The following is an 18,172-nucleotide window of genomic DNA, read 5'->3' as shown; positions in this document are numbered from 1 at the left end:
AGTGTCTCCACTCTCCTCTGTGTTACCTGGGGTGTGTCTCTGATTTATTTATATTTTTCCCTGCTTTAGGAGGATGCCAGGGATGGGTACCAGTTTAACCTGCTCTGAGGCAGCTGGTGCATCCTTGGGAAAAGGAGCAGGACTCAGATCTGTGGCAGGGCCACGTGACACACGGAGGTTTTGTTGGCCTATTTTCTTCTCCAAGCCCAGGTTTTACTCTTGAGCTGTCAGGTCAGATGAGGATTCAGTTCTGCGGCCAAAATAGAAATTAGCCATGTGTGGTAATCCATTAATCCCTGGAAAGAATGTCATTTATTCACGTTTTGGGGAGCTGGGCTGCAGGAGGAGCTGGCCAGGGGTGTCCCAGGCTGTTCTGATCCCTGAGCTGATCCCATTCCAGCTGCTCTGGCTCCTTGGACAGGGAATCTGTGCTGCCCCATCCCTGGCAGTGCCCAAGGCCAGGCTGGATGGGGCTTGGAGCCCTGGGATGGTAGAGAGGTGAAGTCCCCTAGGCCTGTGAGGTGTTTTGTTATCCAGCTGAAGAGAGAAACTTCTGAGCTTCTTTCCTTTTTAAAGGGACAAAGAATGGTTTTGTCACTCCATCAACAGGCAGCACATTCCTATAGGAAGATGTCCCAGAGTAGTAATAAAGTACAGAAAAAAATCAGTCCATGGGGTTAAACCTGAGGTGCCTGAGCCATTCAGAATAGAATCATGGAGTCATTTCAGATGGAAAAGATCTCCAGGATCATCCAGTTCAAGCTGTGCCCATCCCCACCTTGTCCCCACCCAGAGCTTTGAGTGCCACCTCCAGGAATTCCTGGGACACCCCCAGGAATGGGCGCTCCAAACCTCCCTGACAATGCCTGGCCACCCTTTCTGTGACAGAATTCCTCCTGATGTCCACCCTGAGCCTCCCTGGCACGGTTTGAGGCCAATCCTCTGCTCTTTCCCTGGGAGCAGAGACCAACCTGTGCATATCCAGGGAATAAAGACTGAGTGTAGCAGGATATGAGTCGATACATTCACTTTTTTTTTTTGTTTTAAAGGCAGTTCCTATTTCTTTTTCAGGAGCTGCCCTACAGCAGAGCTGTGTAATGATAACAGTTCGTCTCTCCCTGGATCTTTTCCTTTCCACTTTTACCAACAAGAGGCTCCTTTTGTAGCACGTGGTTGTCCTTCCCTGCTCAGCCCTGCTCTTCTCCCTGCCTGTTCTCTCAGGAGAGTTGTTACTATTTTTTCCTTCTTGTTTTACCAGGCTGTATCATGAACTTTGTGCTTTTGTGAGTGAGGAAAACGTGGGAAATGCTGCTGTGCCTGCAGCAGTGAGTTTTTGCTATTTTTTGTTGTTCAAAAAATGGCAATGTTGCAGGCATGTACGTGAAGGCCATATAAATATAAATATAAATATTAAATGTAAATATAAAAACATAAATATAAAATATAAATATAAATATAGTAAGATTCACTGTGTTTTTGTGGGATGAGGGGAAACAGCCTCAAGCTGTGCCAGGGGAGGTTTAGATTGGAAATTAGGGAAAATTTCCTCATGGAAAGGTTTGTCCAGGCCTGGCACAGCTGCCCAGGGCATTTTGGAGTCCCCATCCCTGGAGGGATTTAAAATCCACGTGGATGTGGGACATAGGACAGTGGTGGCCTTGGCAGTGCTGGGAATGGTTGGATTTGATGATCTTAAAGGTCTTTTCCAGCCTTAATTCCATGATTTCCTGCTTGGCCCTGCTGAGCCCAGTCCTTTGCACCCACCTCAGCTGCAGCTCCTGGATTCCCTTGGAGTTTTCCTCCTCCTCTCTTCAGGAGCTGGAAATGCAAAGGGCTTTGGCCAAACCCAAAATCTCAGGATTTGCATAATCTTCGTGGCTGTGTTTATTTCTGATAAATTGAGGGACACCACAGCGTGTTCCAGCCACCCTTTATCGCATCCCAGGGAATTTTATGTTTTTTTATCACATCCCAGAGAACAGATTCAGGGGTCTGGCAGGGAATGGGCATCTGGAAAACCCTCCTGACAGGGATTTGGACAGAAGCACTGATGTTCCTTTCGCTTTCTGCTCTCCTGGAAACCTTCCAGCAACTTCAATTATTCTGTGGATTTTTTGGTTTTTTTAAGGAGCTGGATGTATTTTAAGGATGAGAAAGTGAACTCAGCACTGCCTTGGAAAATCAGCCCCTGCCAGGTTGGAGTACCCAAAATTCCAGTGGATTTCAGCAGCCTTTGCTGAGGGTGGGAAGCATCCCAGCATTCAGCACCTCTTCCCTGTTAATTCCACTTTTATTCTGCCTTTATTCCACATTTCCAAATCCTCCTTCCTTCCCCTTCCCTTCAGTTCCATTCAGTGCTGCCGTGTGTCCCAAGGTTTCTAATTATAAATATAATATAATTATAAATAGTTAATTTGGGACATTTATATAATGCTCACAATGATGCAGGCACAGTTTGCAGTGAGGTGTTAAACACAATGAACTGTCTAATCCCAGGAATGGGATTGGGAAAGAATGGGATTGTAAAACCCCAAGAATGGGATTAAGATTGTAAGACATTTAGGGTGCTTAAATTAGAAATAGTAGTAGTAGAAGGAATTGAAGGAGTAAAGTAGTAGCAAGCTGGACTGGGGGAAAAAATTAAGAAAATAAAAGTTTGTTGCTAATAGTATCTTAAAATATTTTTTTTATTTTATAATAAATAATATTTTTAATATTGTTATTTATATTTTAACATATTTTTATTATTCTTTTTTCACTCATTGTATTAGAGAAAAAAAGCCCCATTGAGCTTCCCAACTGTGTGTCCAAGGAGTAGCAGCTGTGTGCTGAGTTTGAGTTTACTCCTGGGTGTAGGACCAGGCTTTGGAGAGGCTGGGAATGACTGGGAATATTTCACTTCTGAGTAACAGCTGTGAGAGTGGCACAAAGGTGGTGTGAAAGTTGTTGTCACGGGAGATTTCTCTATATTTGAGTTTATCCAGGGATTATTTCTGGTGGATTATCCCACTTTACATGGAAAGGCAGGATTTTCTAATGGTTATTCTAATGACTGCCAAATTCCTGGGTTTTTTAGTGTGCTGTGAGGCAGGACTGTGTAATACCCCGTGGAAATTGCACTGTTAAATTCAGTGTATTACCCTGAAACAAGGAGCTCTGCGGAGCAGCATTTCCAGGGACAGGATTTTAGCAGTGGCTGCAGAGCCACCATCTGGATAAATCCTGCCACAAAGCAAAGGTTGTGTGAAATTGTTTCTAAATCAAGCAGGGCTGGGATGGGAGCCTCTCCTAATTAATCTGTTCTTTAGGGATTGGATAAATCACAACAAATAATTAACAACATTTATTTTCCACCTCTGTTTAGAGGGATTGGACCTGTTTATTTGTCTCCATCTGTGAATTTCCTTGAATTAAGAAACAGCACGTTCTCATCATACTTTTCCTCCAATTTTCTTCACACTGGAGATTATTTTCTGGTCTCACCAATGCTGAAATCGTGTGTTCAGAAAGCAGAATCAGCTGTGGCAAACATTCCCCCAAGGAATTCATCCATGGAGCCCCTCACCTGTGGCTAAGGGAGTTGAGTGGGATCAGGAAACCCTAAAATTATGTGTCAAAGGGATTCAGAGCTTTCTGCTGTTACTGGGCTGCTTGTGGTGAAAAACTTTTCCTCTTTGTTATGAATTTTCCTCTTATCTCTGGGAATACTCCCAGGATTGTTTCCTCAGTGTCCTCAGATGGCTTTGTTTTATGGAGGGAGCATTTTTGCCCTGATCTCTGGTGTGAACCATGGCTGAGGGTTGCCATTCTGTTGCTGAATATTTGGCATCCACAAGTTGTATTTTCTTCTTTTTGCATCAAAACTGAACATTCAGTGCTAAGGTGATGGAGAGTATAAAACAGGGTTTAAATAAATTTAAATTTCAAGCAAGTATTGCTTTTACTTTTAGCTTCCTTCTGCCACGAGGGAAAAGAAACCCCATGATATCAATTTGACCTGAATTTTATATCAATTTATCTCTGCTTTGCTTCCTTGCAGGTCCAGGATGGAACATTCCTGCTCGCTCCTGCTGCTCTGTGTTAGTTTCATTTTTGCACGAGCTCTGCCACCCAATGGAACAGAACTGCCCAAAACAACCACAGCCACCAGTAAGGAGTGACCTGGGGGGCAGGATGGGCACGAACCCAAGGGGGTGTCCCTGGGGGCTCGGTCCTGGATGTGTCTGCAGGGCTTTGGCCCCACTGACACAGTTCTGACGGTGCCAGGTGTCCTCTGGGCTTGGTTGGCACGTGGGTGGTGTTGGGGTTTCACTTTCTGTTTGCTGTGGGAGGGGAAAGCACGGCAGAGATGGGGGAGCTGCAGGGCCCGGGAGCTGCCAGGGGATCTGAGGGGATCTGGGCACAGATAACAGGAAATAAATTTTCATTAGACAAGAGGATGAATAGATTGAAACGCCATGAAGAGCTTTGGGACATGTTCTGTGTTTTCATGTAAAGACTCAAGGAGGGTGTGAGGTGTCCTGTGGAGGGTCCTGCCAGGTGAGAAACAGGAGAGTTCTTGTTCCAGGAGCTGAGAGTGATCTCCTCATGATCCCTGGAGAAGGCTGAGCTGGAACACTAGAACAGAGGCTGGACAGAGTTCCAGAATAAAGCAGGGATTGATTCAAAGCATCTCCTCCATGGATCCACCTTGGGCAGCACCAGAGCCCAGCCAGGGCTGCACCCAAGATGAACCAAAATGGCCCCAAAATGCACGAGGGGCACGGGGTCTGTCCCTGGGATCAGCTCTGCTCCATTTGCACCTTGCAGTTCATTGTCCCATCCCAGCTTCAGCCCAGGCAGTCCCACCCTGCTTGTTTTTCTCTCTCCAGCCCACGGGGTTTGTGCTCCTGGGCTGAGATTTGGGTCATTTGTCCTTGGTGCCCAGCTGGAGCAGGAATTGTTTTGTCTCCCTGCTCTGTGCACAGAGCTCACCATCCCCTGATGTGAACCCAGCCCCACACACTAAAGCAGCACAGAATGGGAAACATTGAAAAGTTAAACCTGAGGCATCACTCTGGGCCACCACAGCACCTCAGGTTCATCCTCATTTCCGTTTGCAGAATTTCTTCCTCCTCCCAGAACCTTTTTCTTCCTCCCAGAACCATGTCCTGACACTGCCAGTCCTGGGGAGGGGCTTATTCAGGGAATTTGGGGGCTTTGAGGAAATGCCCAAGGCCAGGTTGGACACTGGGGCTCGGATCACCCTGGGATGGTGCAAGGTGTCCCTGCCATGGCAGGGGTGGGCTGGGACAATCTCTGAGGCCCCTTCCAGCCCAAAGCAGGGAGTGAAGCTGCTGATGTCCCCTATGAGCAATGTGACCACGTTTTGATGAGTGTTCAGGTCACTGCTGTTGACACCCAGTGTTTCATAGAAGGCTGATTTGTTGCTTTATTTGCTTTTAATCTGTCTGTGAACTTTACACCCCTGGGGAAGGAGAGGAATCAAATGCCAGGCTGGGCTCATGGCCCCTTGGATTGTTTTGGTTCTTGGTTGTAGTAACTTCAATGGAAATAGGGGAGATTTAGATATTGGGAAGAAAATGAGGGTGGGCAGAGCAGCTGTGGCTGCCCCTGGATCCCTGGCAGTGCCCAAGGCCAGGCTGGACACTGGGGCTGGAGCACCTGGGACAGTGGGAGGTGTCCCTGCATGGCTGGGGTGGCGCTGGATAATTTTGAGGGTGTTCCCATCCCAAACCAGTCTGGGATTTGCTGCTAATCCAGGTGTGAGCATTTGCCTTCTCCAGACTCTGACTGGGGCACTCCAGAGCTCAGCTGGGAAAGGGAGGTTGGGGGACCAGGGGCTCCCCATCCACCAGCACTGAAATCTGAGTGTGGCTGTGCTGAGTGCTCCCAAAAAACCCAAATTATTCATAGAAAAGAGGCTTTAGCCGAGTGTGAATTTGCTAATGAATCAGTTTGAAGTATTGTCAAGTAGTTTTTGGTGCCTGCTTCTTGTCTGGCACCTGGAGCTGTAGAAAAACAAGTTACTAATATTGGGCTGAATATGTCAGAATATGGGAATTGAGAAGGGGAAGTCACTTGTTGTTTTTATCACTTCCCAGAATCTTAATAATAAAGGGAGTTTTGCCATCAGAGTTGTTCATCTTCAGAGCTTAATTCCAAATTGTGTTGGATTTAGGTCTGATAATGTGGATAAGAGTAATCTGATCATCCCTATTTTAATTAAATCTTAATTTCAGTGATATGATTCAGAAATGATTGGTGTGACTACAGTGTTTTTCCTAAATATCAAAGCCTTGCTGGCTCTGCAGTGAGGAAGAATTTTGTCTGTCAGGCAAGTTAGGTGCACCCTGAAAATTACATTGCTGCAGAAAGAGAACCAAGATAATTGGATTATCTAATAAATTTGATAGCCATTGAATTAATACAGCATTTTAAAATACAAAAATAAAGATTTTTGATTGAAGCATAAAGAAAACTCCATTTAACAGACTATGGAAAGAACTAAAAGAGCCTAAAAAAAATCAGCTTTCCTTTTGCATGCTAATTTGATGTGTGATCCCAAAAGATCCTTTTGATTCTGAAAGGAATAGGTATAAATGATTTCATGCCATTATTTGAGCTGCCGTGATTTTTTCAAAGATTTGCTGAATTACAATGTCAGCTTTATTCTCATTTAAAACATGGTTACCTTGTCTGGATGGGTCGATTTTTAGCACTGCTGCCATTTTACCTCCTACAAGAACACCCTGAAATTGCAGCCATGAAATTGCTACCTTGAAATTTCCCCTCCAGAAAATGAGAATATTCTGGGCCTTACTGCACTGCCATTTACTGGAAATTTGCCCTGATCTTTACTCCAGGTATTCAGCTGCATTAAATAAATATAAACCAGCAAACCACAGAAAGGTTTGGGTTGGAAGGGAGCATTTAGTTGTGACTTCCAAGCTAATATTTATTAGGATTTGCATAAATAAATGTATATTTCCAGTAGAGATCTCTTAATGCTCCCAGATCCTTGTTACAGACTGTTTATTCATGATATTGTCCGTGACCATCCCGTAACTCCTGGTAATTCAAATATTTGTCAAATATTTGTAAGTTCCCCAGGATTAATCATAGTCTGGATTGCTTTACTTCCTCTTGTATTTTTGCTTGTGGAGTTGTTGAAATGTGCAAGCAGCCTGGAGCTGCAGTTGTAAACCTTTAAATACCTTTCCAAATGTTTACATTCCACTGCTATTTACTCCATGAGGGCTCCTGGTGCCTTTGACTCCTCACAATCCCTTCCCATCACTGATGTCTGAGCCTTCAGAGGGGATGAATTTATCAGAGGAGCTGCTGGTTAAAAGGCAGGAGAATGGGGCAGCTTTGGGGCTCCTGTTTAGTGCTGGTTTCAACTCTCAACCAGTCAGCGGCAATGTGAAAATGAGATTTTGTGTCTCTCCTTTCTGGAGAGGTCCCAGCCAGGACACCGTGTCCAGCCCTGGGGAGGAGCTGGAGCTGTGGGGATGGAGCCAAATGTTCAGTGGGAAACAATGAATGGGAATGAACCCAAATGTTCAGATGGAGGAAAGGCTGGGAGAGCTGGGATTGCTCACCTGGAGAGGAGAAGCTTTGGGGTGACCTCAGTGTGGCCTTGCAGGGCCTGAAGGGGCTCCAGGAGAGCTGCAGAGGGACTGGGGACAAGGATGGAGGGACAGGACACAGGGAATGGCTCCCAGTGCCAGAGGGCAGGGATGGATGGGAGATTGGGAACTGGGAATTCCTGGATGGGATGGAATTCCCAGATTTGCTGTGGCTGCCCCTGGATCCCTGGCAGTGCCCAAGGCCAGGCTGGACATTGGGGTTTGGAGCATCTGGGACAGTGGGAGGTGTCCCTGCCATGGCAGGGGTGGCACTGGGTGATTTTTAAGGTCCCTTCCAGCCCAAATCATTGTGTGGCTCTGTAGCACCCAGAGGTGGAACTTCCCTGTGAGGCTCATGGTGGTGATTTCATGCAGAAAATGAGGCAGCGTCAGGAAACTGAGCTAAGGAGAAGGAACCTGGCTCATTTTGCTTGGTAGTTAAATGCCAGAGGGATTCTCTGCAGACACTCAATTCCAAGAATCAGTTTGCAAAGCAGAACTTCAGAAATAGGTGCTTTCAGGTCAGGGGGTGGACGGGGTGACCTTTAAAGGTCCCTCCAGGTCAGGCTCAGAGTGTGTGGCTGCAGTGCCAGGGGGGCTGGGCTGGCTTTGCCCAAGGGATTCAGCTCTGAGATGTCAAACTCACATTTACTGCTGGTGCTGGTTCAGCTTCCCTTTTCCTGGCTGGGATTGAGCTTTCAGTGCTTGCCTGGGAATCACTTCTCCACAGACACCCCAAAAATGGTGCAGCAGCTCTGTGAAAGGAAGAGAGGGGTGATTTTTTTTTTTTTTTATCGTGTAATTGTCTGAGGGAAATTTTAACTCCCTCGTTGTGCAAACTTGTTGCTTCCCCTCTCATTGTCACAGAGCTAAAGAGAACCAACACAATCCCCCAAACCCTGGAGCATTCTGGCATCCTCAGGGTGACATTTCTAACCCCATGCAAGTGGCTGCATTTTGTCTGTGAGGGACAAAACCAGGGATTTATTTTTTTCTTTTTGTGTTTGTTTCCTTGGCAGCCTTGGCTCCCAGGCAGAGCTGCAGAACACCCCACAGAAGGTGTTGGGTGCTTGTTCATCCTCACCCAGCCACTCCTTCCAGGAGTGATTTCCTGAACCCCTGCCAAGCTCCTGACTGCAGTTCTGTCATGCCTGTCACTTTTATCTTTACACACCACCTAAAAGTCATCCCTCATGCCTTTTATTGCCTTCCCTGTCTCTGGGTTATGATGTTGATTTATGGGCCCTTTTTCCCTGTGTGTCCCGAGCTCACCTGTGCCTCTCCAGGAATTTTCCCCATGCCCTCACACCCTGAGAGTTTCCAGCTGCTCCCAACACTCAGGTGGTTTTGTAGCCATCAATTCTGGGTATTTGTTTGATCCACAGGAATCCTTTCTGGATTATTGCAGGTGTTGCTTATTCCTAAATATTTTTTTTTTTTTTTTTTTTTTTTTGTATCCCAGAATTGTTTGGGATGGAAAGGAACTTAAAAAATAATAATGGCAGGGACACCTTCCACTGTCCCAGGTGCTCCAAATCCTGTTCAACCTGGCCTTGGGCACTGCCAGGGATCCAGGGGCAGCCCCAACTGCTCTGGGAATTCCATCCCAGCCAGGAATTCCCTCCCAATATCCCCATCCAACCCTTCTGTCAGTCAGCTCTCAAATACCACTGTAGGAAAGGTAAAAAAACTCCTTAAAATGTGTAAATGTAATTTAAAAGAGAAAAAAATATCAAATACCAGCAGCAGCAGCAGAAATTGCCTTAATTTTGGAAGAGCGGTTGTAGGGTTGTGTTTTGCTTGCTGAAGGTTCAGACTGGGATCTTGGCTTCCTTAGATAAAACATGTTGGGTTTTTAATGATTTTAATCTGTTCTGTATTGAATTATTCAGTAGAAGGAAAAGGTTACAGAAGCATAATGAAAGTGAAAGGTAAAGAGACACTTCCACAAAACACTGTGAGCAGAAGGGTGAGACTCAGAGCTTGTAGCAGATATAACAAAGATGTTCTTTAATCTCCATTCTGAGAAAAATGTCATTATGCCTGCTTGTTCTTATATTTATACAGAATTTCAGTGAATAAAATCTTTTAGAATTTCAGTGAATAAAGTCCCTGTGAAAGGTGACATTTTCTGTATCTCTATGTGAGGTGGTAGAGAAGCAGTTGATGTGCATTAGGGCACTGTAGCAAACCTTGTAATGGGCTTCAGATTCAGCTTGGTACATTATAGCTGTTCAACTTTCTCGGATTAGAGGAAAATTGAAAAATATCTTGGATTTTCTCAGCAGCAGTGGTTTGGTTGTGCTTTTGACAAGGGATAAAAAAATTTTAAAAAATAAACTTTTAATTTTAGCTTTGCCTGTGTCAAGTAATCGTGATGCTTTTAGTAAGCAGAGGCAGATATTTGGGCAGAATTTTTGGTGCCTTAAGCACATTTTTTGTGCCAGATGAGGCAATCCACGTCTCATATTCCACATTTTTTAATTTCTATAATTGAAAGCTATCTTGGAATTTCTCAGCAGCAGTGGTTTGGTTGTGCTTTTGACAAGGGATAAAAAAATTAAAAAATTTTAAAAAATAAGCTTTTAATTTTAGCTTTGCCTGTGTCAAGTAATTGTGAAGCTTTTAGTAAGCAGAAGCAGATATTTGGGCAGAATTTTTGGTGCTTTAAGCACAGTTTTTGTGCCAGATAAGGCAATCCACATCTCATATTCCACATTTCTTAATTTCTATAATTGAAAACTATATTGGAATTTCTCAGCAGCAGTGGTTTGGTTGTGCTTATGACAAGGAAGAAAAAAATGAAAAAATTAAAAAAAAAAACCTTTTAATTTTAGCCTCGCCTCTGTCAAGTAATTGTGAAGCTTTTAGTAAGCAGAGACAGATATTTGGGCAGAATTTTTGGTGCCTTAAGCACAGTTTTTGTGCCAGATAAGGCAATCCACATCTCATATTCCACATTTCTTAATTTCTATAATTGAAAACTATATTGGAATTTCTCAGCAGCAGTGGTTTGGTTGTGCTTATGACAAGGAAGAAAAAAATGAAAAAATTAAAAAAAAAAACCTTTTAATTTTAGCCTCGCCTCTGTCAAGTAATTGTGAAGCTTTTAGTAAGCAGAGACAGATATTTGGGCAGAATTTTTGGTGCTTTAAGCACATTTTTGTGCCAGATGAGGCAATCCACATCTCATATTCCACATTTCCTTATTTCTATAATTGGAAAATATCTTGGAATTTCTCAGCAGCAGTGGTTTGGTTGTGCTTTTGACAAGGGATAAAAAAATTAAAAAATTTTAAAAAATAAGCTTTTAATTTTAGCTTTGCCTGTGTCAAGTAATTGTGAAGCTTTTAGTAAGCAGAGGCAGATATTTGGGCAGAATTTTTGGTGCCTTAAGCACAGTTTTTGTGCCAGATGAGGCAATCCACGTCTCATATTCCACATTTCTTGTTCCATCCCCAGACTCCACTGAGGAGAACACCTTGCACAAGGAGCTGCTGACTTCCCTGCTGATCCTGGTGCTGGTGGTGATCATTTTCGTGGTGCTGGTGGGGTATTTTTTCAGGTGGGTGTTTTCCTGTGGCTCAGCCCATCCTCTCTGTGGGCCCTCCCACGGAAGCAGAAGCGAGGCAGAGCCTCGAGCCTGCCCTGCTCTCCCTGCCAGCATGAACAGAAAGAGCCTCTCCAGGATTACCCTGTCTGTAAAAGGGGCCTGGGGGGAAATGCTGCTGCTTTGCCCTTGCCAGAGCTGTGGGTTGATGTGGTGCCTCTGTTGTTGCAGGTTCAGGAGACACAGGAAAGCTGTGGTCAACTCCGGGGACAAGAAGATGCCAAATGGGATCTTGGAAGAACAAGGTATGGGCAGATTTGCTTTCAGACTCTCACTTCTATTTCTGTCTTCAATTCAGAATTACTCAGTGTTTGCTTTTGTTTCTGATATCAGTGACAGGGTTGTTGTTAAAGAGCAAGTAGTCTGAAAAAACACAATTACAAATAGTTTGGGTTGGAAGGGACCTTAAAGTCAGCCAGTTCCAACCCTGGTGCCATGTGCAGGGACATCTTCCAGCCCTTGGCTGTCCCCTCCAAGTTGGCCTTGGACTGGAGATCCATATTTAGAAATCATCCTCAAGCAGTCTATGGAAAATCTTAACTTTCAGTTGCTGCTTTGAAATAGGTTTCACTTTGTGATGCAGCAAATGTTCCTGTATAAAACCTCCCTGGGCTCTTTGGAGATGTTTTACCAGGGTGCCAGCTGAGATCCACATTTGTGCCACTGTGATCTTGGTATTTAGAGAAGGAATTGCAGGATTTCTTCTTAAAATGGGGCAATAAGTCCTTAACACTGTGATCCTTATATCTGAAGAAGGAATTGCAGGATTTCTTCTTAAAATGGGGGAAAAGTCCTTAACACTAACACCCTTAAAACACCGGGTGCTTTCTGAACATGAGGCAGGGAGCAGTTTGAAGCCAGAGGTGTTGAAATAAAACTCTCTGTGGAGTTCCAAATGTGAAGCCAGAGACACTGAAATAAAATTCTCTGAGGAGTTCCAAGTGTTTCCCCCTGGTCTGAGTTGTGCTGGGTTTGTTTCTGCCCATGGGGAACTCCAGGCTGGCTCCTCTGTGGGTCCCAGCTCAAACCTGGGCTGGACAAGTTGTTCTAATCACAACCCAGAGAAAAATGATCAAATTAAAGATAAAATAATCAATCTGCGGTTTGTATAAGCCCCACTTGACCATGTGTGAAAGGATGAGTGGGCTGAAGAGGGTGACAGTCAGAGGAAAAGCCAAAAACCTAAAAATACCCATCAGCTTCCTGCTGGGGTGTTCCTGTGCACGGGGCAGCAGCTCCTCTTGGGGCATAGTCTCTGTTGGCTGCCAAGTTAAAGATAAATTATTTGTTATCATTATTATTAGCATTATTTCCCCTCAAAATGAAATAATCGGGCAGCACCTCTTTGGTGACAGGTGCCAAAAGCTGTCCTTGCCCTGTCAGCAGAAAGAAGCTTCTCCTTTTCTGAATAAAACTTGGTCACTTTTAAATCCAGTGTAAACAGAGCAATCATTCATTTCACCAGCACTGGTTCCTCTTAATACCATCATGCTCTCAAAGCAGCCACTTGGCCTATGATTTGGTGTTTTAATTTCCTCTAAATCCCCTTTAGCACCTCAGGGTGTCATGGCAGCAGTTTGCTTTGGCATCTGGAGCACCAGGATGAATTTGCAGTGGGATCTGTGCTGTGGCCGTGCCTTTAACACGTGCTGCCCTTGTGCTGACAGAACAGCAGCGGGTGATGCTGCTCAGCAGGTCTCCCTCGGGCCCCAAGAAGTATTTCCCCATCCCTGTGGAAAACCTGGAGGAGGAGATCCGGATACGCTCGGCCGACGAGGGGAAGCTCTTCAGGGAGGAGTTTAATGTAAGTTTATGCACATGGATGGCTGAAAATGGGGGAAAAACCCAAAATATCTGCAGGCATTAATAATTCTGTGATTGGTGCATGATTGGTGCTGTTCCTACAGGTTCTGTTGTGTGTGGGGACCTTTCATCTGGGTAAAACCTGGAATTTTTACTGATTTGTGATGCTGAATTGGTATTATATGAACTGTTTGCCTCTTGCTAGCATTTTAAGGAAGTCTTGAGTGTTTGCCTGAAGCTGGAGGAGAGGAACATTGAATATAAACCTGTTCAGCATTGATTTTCATCATGGTGCTGGAGGGGTTTGGGGGGGATCTGGGTGTTTCACCTCCATGGGAGGTATTTAGAGAAGGCACAGTTCGGCCTTAATATTGCCCTGGTGAGATTTGACTTCTTTTTTCCTGATAATTTGACTTTTTTCCTGATAATTTGACTTTGTCTTGGTGAGATTTGACTTCTTTTTTCCTGATAATTTGACTTTTTGCCCTTGGTTGCCATCCCAGCACTCCCCTCTTTGCAGCACAGAGTTTGTGAATTGTCTCAGCTCTCAGGTTTTCCTGTTGAGCGTGGCCTTGGGCAGGATTTTGTGGTTGTAGGGATGAGCTGCACCTGGAGCCTGTGCTGAGCTCCTGCAGGATTCCTGTGGAGAAACACAACACCAGGAGTCTGAGTCTGGGGCTTTTTCCAGCTTTTTTATGAGTTCTCTTCACTTCCCTCCAGAGCAGGAGTTGAAATGTCAGGCATGGATTTGTGAGAGCCAAGGCACGTGTTGATTAGGCAGGCTGTTGAGTTACCTTCTTAATTGGGAGCATATTTAGAGCTGCAGTTTGGCTGATGATAAATTTAAACCACAGACTTTTGCCTTATCAGACAGGGAGCATTGTGGAAATTCTAAAGCTGAAAATGAAAGTGAGGACCAGCCTGACACGGTGTGCGCTGGTAAATTTTGACTCTGCTGATGAATTTGCTCTGAGGTTCAGAGTGAAACAAACCATCTGTTTGCATTTTTCAACCCCTCTTTGCTTTGGTAATGTTCTGCCCCATGCTGTGAGTGTGTGGGATTCTGTCCACACCCAAAAACCTGGGGTCTGATCCCCAAAAATGAGCAGTGGTGGGGTTGATGCTCAATGTGGTTTTTTCCTGTGTTTCTGGATGAGCTGTTGGCTCCAGCCTGGGAGGGCTGGAAGTGTCCCAGGCCAGGTTGGACATTGGGGTTTGGAGCAGCCTGGGACAGGGGAAGGTGTCCCTGCCATGGCACTGGATGGGATTTAGAAGATCCTCCCAACCCAAACCATTCCCTGATTCTCTGGTTCTGTGCCTCAGCCCTGCCCTGGGGATGCTCCAGGGATCTCTGCCCACTCCACACCCCACATGTCAGGGGCCAGGCATCCCTGGGAGTGCAGATACGGGAGCTCCAGTGGGAATTAGGGACAAATTTGGGCTGAAAATGGTGAGTTCTGGGAGCCAGGCACGTGCACCAACCTGAGGAGTTTGGTCCTGAGTGATTTTTTTGGTAAAAAGAAACCAGACACTAAAAGATGAAGACACCCAGCAGGGAGAAAAGAGTTTTAAGGACAGTTCCTGACTTTGGATTTATGTGCTAATGGTGTTCTCCAGCAGCTTTGATTTTGTCCTTAAAGCCTGCATGACCCTTAAGAGCTCCATTGCACCCCTTGGACACTCCGCAGAACAGCTCCTTCTTTTTTGTGATTCCTTTGTGAACATTGGGCACTGGAAGTGTGTGTTCTTTTTTCACAGGAAAAAAAAAAGGAAAAAAAAAAAAAATTAAAATTGGTTCCTTTCTGCAAAGCCCCAACCTCTGTTGATCATCCTTGGAAGTTTGGGATTATCACCTTGATTTTCAGATTAATTACTGAAAAGCTTCCCCTAAGAGCTTTCTTTTGAAATTTGAATTCTGGCTTGATTAAGACACCCCTGTGACTCCTCCAGTGCTAAAAAAGGAGGAAATGTGCTGATCCTGGCTGGGCTGAGCCTCTCAGAGCTCCAGTGGGATTTTGGGGTCACCGCCTGGGGTGGGGACAGGCCAGGGTGGGGTGGCACGGATGAGGCAGGACCAGTCAGCTCCTCGTGATTTGGGGCGCAGGGAGGGTGGATTTGGGAGGAAGGATGTGCTGAGGAGCAGCAGGGTGAATCATTCATTCACATCCTCCCTGTGGGTGCAGCAGGAGCTGGGCTCTGCTCTGGGCTCAGCACCCACCCTGGGCACCAGGAGCTGCCTGGGCCCTGCAGGGCTCAGCAGCAGAGATCTGGCCAAGATTAATTCCTTTTAATTAATCCTTTTTATAGATTTTTCATTTCAGCTCTGACCCCCCCCAGCACACAGGAAACCCTGCACTTGTAGGCTTGTCACAGACATGTTTTATGGAAAATCCTTTCCTGAGGATTTTTCCTCCTGGGAAGCTGGGAGGCCTCAGGAACAAAATGCAAACAATGGTTATCTGCTGCTGTGGAATGCAACAGGTGCATCTGGGATTGGTCTGGTGTGGTTGTTTCTAATCAATGGCCAATCACAGTCCAGCTGGCTCGGACTCTCTGTCCAAGACACAAACCTTTGCTATTCATTCCTTCTTTTTCTATTCTTAGCCAGCCTTCTGAGGAAATCCTTTCTTCTATTCTTTTAGTATAGTTTTAGTAGAATATAAATCATAAAATAATAAATCAGCCTTGTGAAACATGGAGTCAGATCCTCGTCTCTTCCCTCATCCTGGGACCCCTGTGAGCACCACCACAGTGGGCTTGGTTTGCTGGGGCTGTTGTGGCACAGGGAGCTGTGCATGGAAAAGAGAGGAGGGTGAAAGAGGGCTGAGGAGGAAAGCTGCTGTCAGGAACATCCAGAACTTCTCTGGCTGTGAATTGAAAATTGGGTGCCTGACTTGAGGTTTGAAGAGATTGTGGTTGAAAAGATAATTATTTCATAGGGTCACAGAACGGTGTGGGTTGGAAGGAGCTCAAAGTTCATCCAGTTCCAACCCCTTGCCATGGGCAGGGACACCTTCCCCTATTTCTTTTTTGGTTTTGTGTTTCATAAATGTACTTCAATCATCAAAATGGGCTGATAAAAAGCCACGGGCTTCATTCACGTGAGGAATTGAGCAGTCTGCCAGCAGCTTTCTTCCTCCGCCCTCTTTCAGCCTCCTCTCTTTTCCACTCACAGCCCCACAAACCAAGCCCAGGAGTGCAGGGTGGTGTTCCCTGTGTGCTGGGGGTCAGGGCTGCCAGTGTCCCCCTTTGTCCCCAGTGTCCCCCCGTGTCCCCCTGTGCAGTTCTGGGGGATTCCAGCCCTGCTGTGCCCCAGCCCTGCCCACGTTTGTCCTTGCCCAGTGTGACTCAGCCTGGCAGGGGTGGCACAGGGGGCACAAGGTGCTGCTGCCTGCCCACACTGCTGGGATTTTACCTCACTGGGCTCCCCCCTGCTCCCCTGGGGCTTTTGGAGCTCAGCTTAAGGAACTTCCTAAAATCCACTTAAAAACTTCTCAAATTCGGTTCTGCTTTGGTCCATTTGCAGTGGCAGCATCTCAGCTGGGGAGGAGCTCACATTGGGCACCTCCTTGTTTTCATCTTCACCCTCCTCTCTGTTTTTTCCTTTGGTTTATTGCCCTCCATGGCTGTTGGGTTATTTTTAAGCCAGACTAAATTTACCTGCACTCAGAACTCAACTTGCACTGCATTAAAACCCTTTATTTTTCATGAGTTAAAATTATTTTAACCCAATAATTTAAAAATTGTTTTATTAGTAATAAATAGTATAATAATATTACTAAATAATAATGTGTAATAATATTATTAAATAATAATATGTAATAATATAATACAATTTAATATAATATGTAATAATATAATATAGTATTGTGTATATATTAGATAATATCATATTAGATAATATTATATTAGATAATATTATATTAGATTATATTAGATAATATTATATTATATTATATTACATTATTGTAATGTATTATGTTATATATTATAGTATAATAACATATGTATTATATAATAAGATATATTATATAGTATATAATATTAATATGATATTTTATTGTAAATATTATAATATATTCTAATAAAAATAATAATATAATGATAAAATTATTCTCATTATTTATAATATAAAAAATATTTTTTTGTATATTTATATTGTGTTATTTATTATAAATATAAATATACAAATATTTATATATTTGTATATATACAAATATATATATTTTGTATATTAATTTTTACTAAATATAAAAATTGATATAATAAATTTATATTAATTTGTTATATATTTTATTTTCCCTTCCTCCTTTTCACCACGTGCAGAGCTGAGCAGGATGTTGGGTTTGTGCTGCCCTCAGCAGTGGATGAGGGGCTCAGCCCAGCCCCTGTGCTGCCATCAGTGCCTCTGAGTCACCGTGGCAGATGGCAGCTCCAGGCAGCAGCTCAGAGTTGAACAATTTGCTAAATAACTGTGATCTCGGAGGGAAGACATTCCTGCTCTCTCCCCAGCTGCTGAACTCCTTGTCTGGACTCAAACCTGCCAGGATAGAGAGGAATTGAAGTTACTGGGGGGGAAAAAGTTGAAATATATTTAGTTTTGTTGGTTGCAAATTTTCCCTTGGCTGTGTGCAGTCAAAATTATTTGTTTTCTAACACATTGACTCTAGATCTTTTTTTTTTTTTCAGTCATTAACGTCTGGATATGTGCAGGGAACGTTTGAAATGGCAAATAAGGAGGAAAACAGGGAGAAGAACAGATATCCCAACATCCTGCCATGTAAGCCATCCGCTTTCCTTTTAAACCAGACAATTCATTTTGGCACTGAGCAGCTGCTGGTGCTGCTCCTGTGCTGAAAACACTCAAATAACAACAATTGCACTGGTCAGAAATGCTGCTCATGTGGTTTGGGAACTCTGTGCTTTTCCAGCCCTCCTGCTTACCAGGAAATACCATATTTCAGATTTAATAACTTGCCAATATCCTTCTTTTCTTTCAGATGATCATTCCAGAGTGATTTTGACCCAAATTGATGGAGTCCCACCTTCAGACTACATCAATGCTTCATACATAGATGTGAGTTGAGGGCTGCCCACAGCTGGCCAAAGTTTGGCCATTAAAGAAGGA

At 44.4% G+C, this 18,172-nt stretch overlaps 1 protein-coding gene across 2 annotated transcripts in view; it reads left to right on the top strand.

The window, feature by feature from the left end:
* The window catches only part of PTPRE (protein tyrosine phosphatase receptor type E), a 91,117-nt gene that overhangs the window by 56,252 nt on the left and 16,693 nt on the right, over positions 1–18,172 (top strand). For both annotated transcript variants that reach the window (XM_054276816.1, XM_054276817.1), the window contains exons 2-7: positions 4,040–4,149; positions 11,094–11,196; positions 11,413–11,486; positions 12,909–13,045; positions 17,734–17,824; positions 18,045–18,121. In XM_054276816.1, coding sequence (XP_054132791.1) covers positions 4,047–4,149; positions 11,094–11,196; positions 11,413–11,486; positions 12,909–13,045; positions 17,734–17,824; positions 18,045–18,121 — 585 coding nt within the window. In that variant the 5' untranslated portion in view covers positions 4,040–4,046. The remainder of the gene's footprint in view (positions 1–4,039; positions 4,150–11,093; positions 11,197–11,412; positions 11,487–12,908; positions 13,046–17,733; positions 17,825–18,044; positions 18,122–18,172) is intronic.

The sequence above is a fragment of the Melozone crissalis genome, unplaced genomic scaffold (assembly GCF_028551555.1).
Source record: "Melozone crissalis strain CALT ecotype California unplaced genomic scaffold, PUWL_Pcris_2 ptg000019l_1, whole genome shotgun sequence".
In the NCBI taxonomy this organism is placed as follows: Eukaryota; Metazoa; Chordata; class Aves; order Passeriformes; family Passerellidae; genus Melozone; species Melozone crissalis.
The sequence above is the reverse complement of the archived record's forward strand: the minus strand, read 5'-3'. Positions and strand labels throughout refer to the sequence as shown.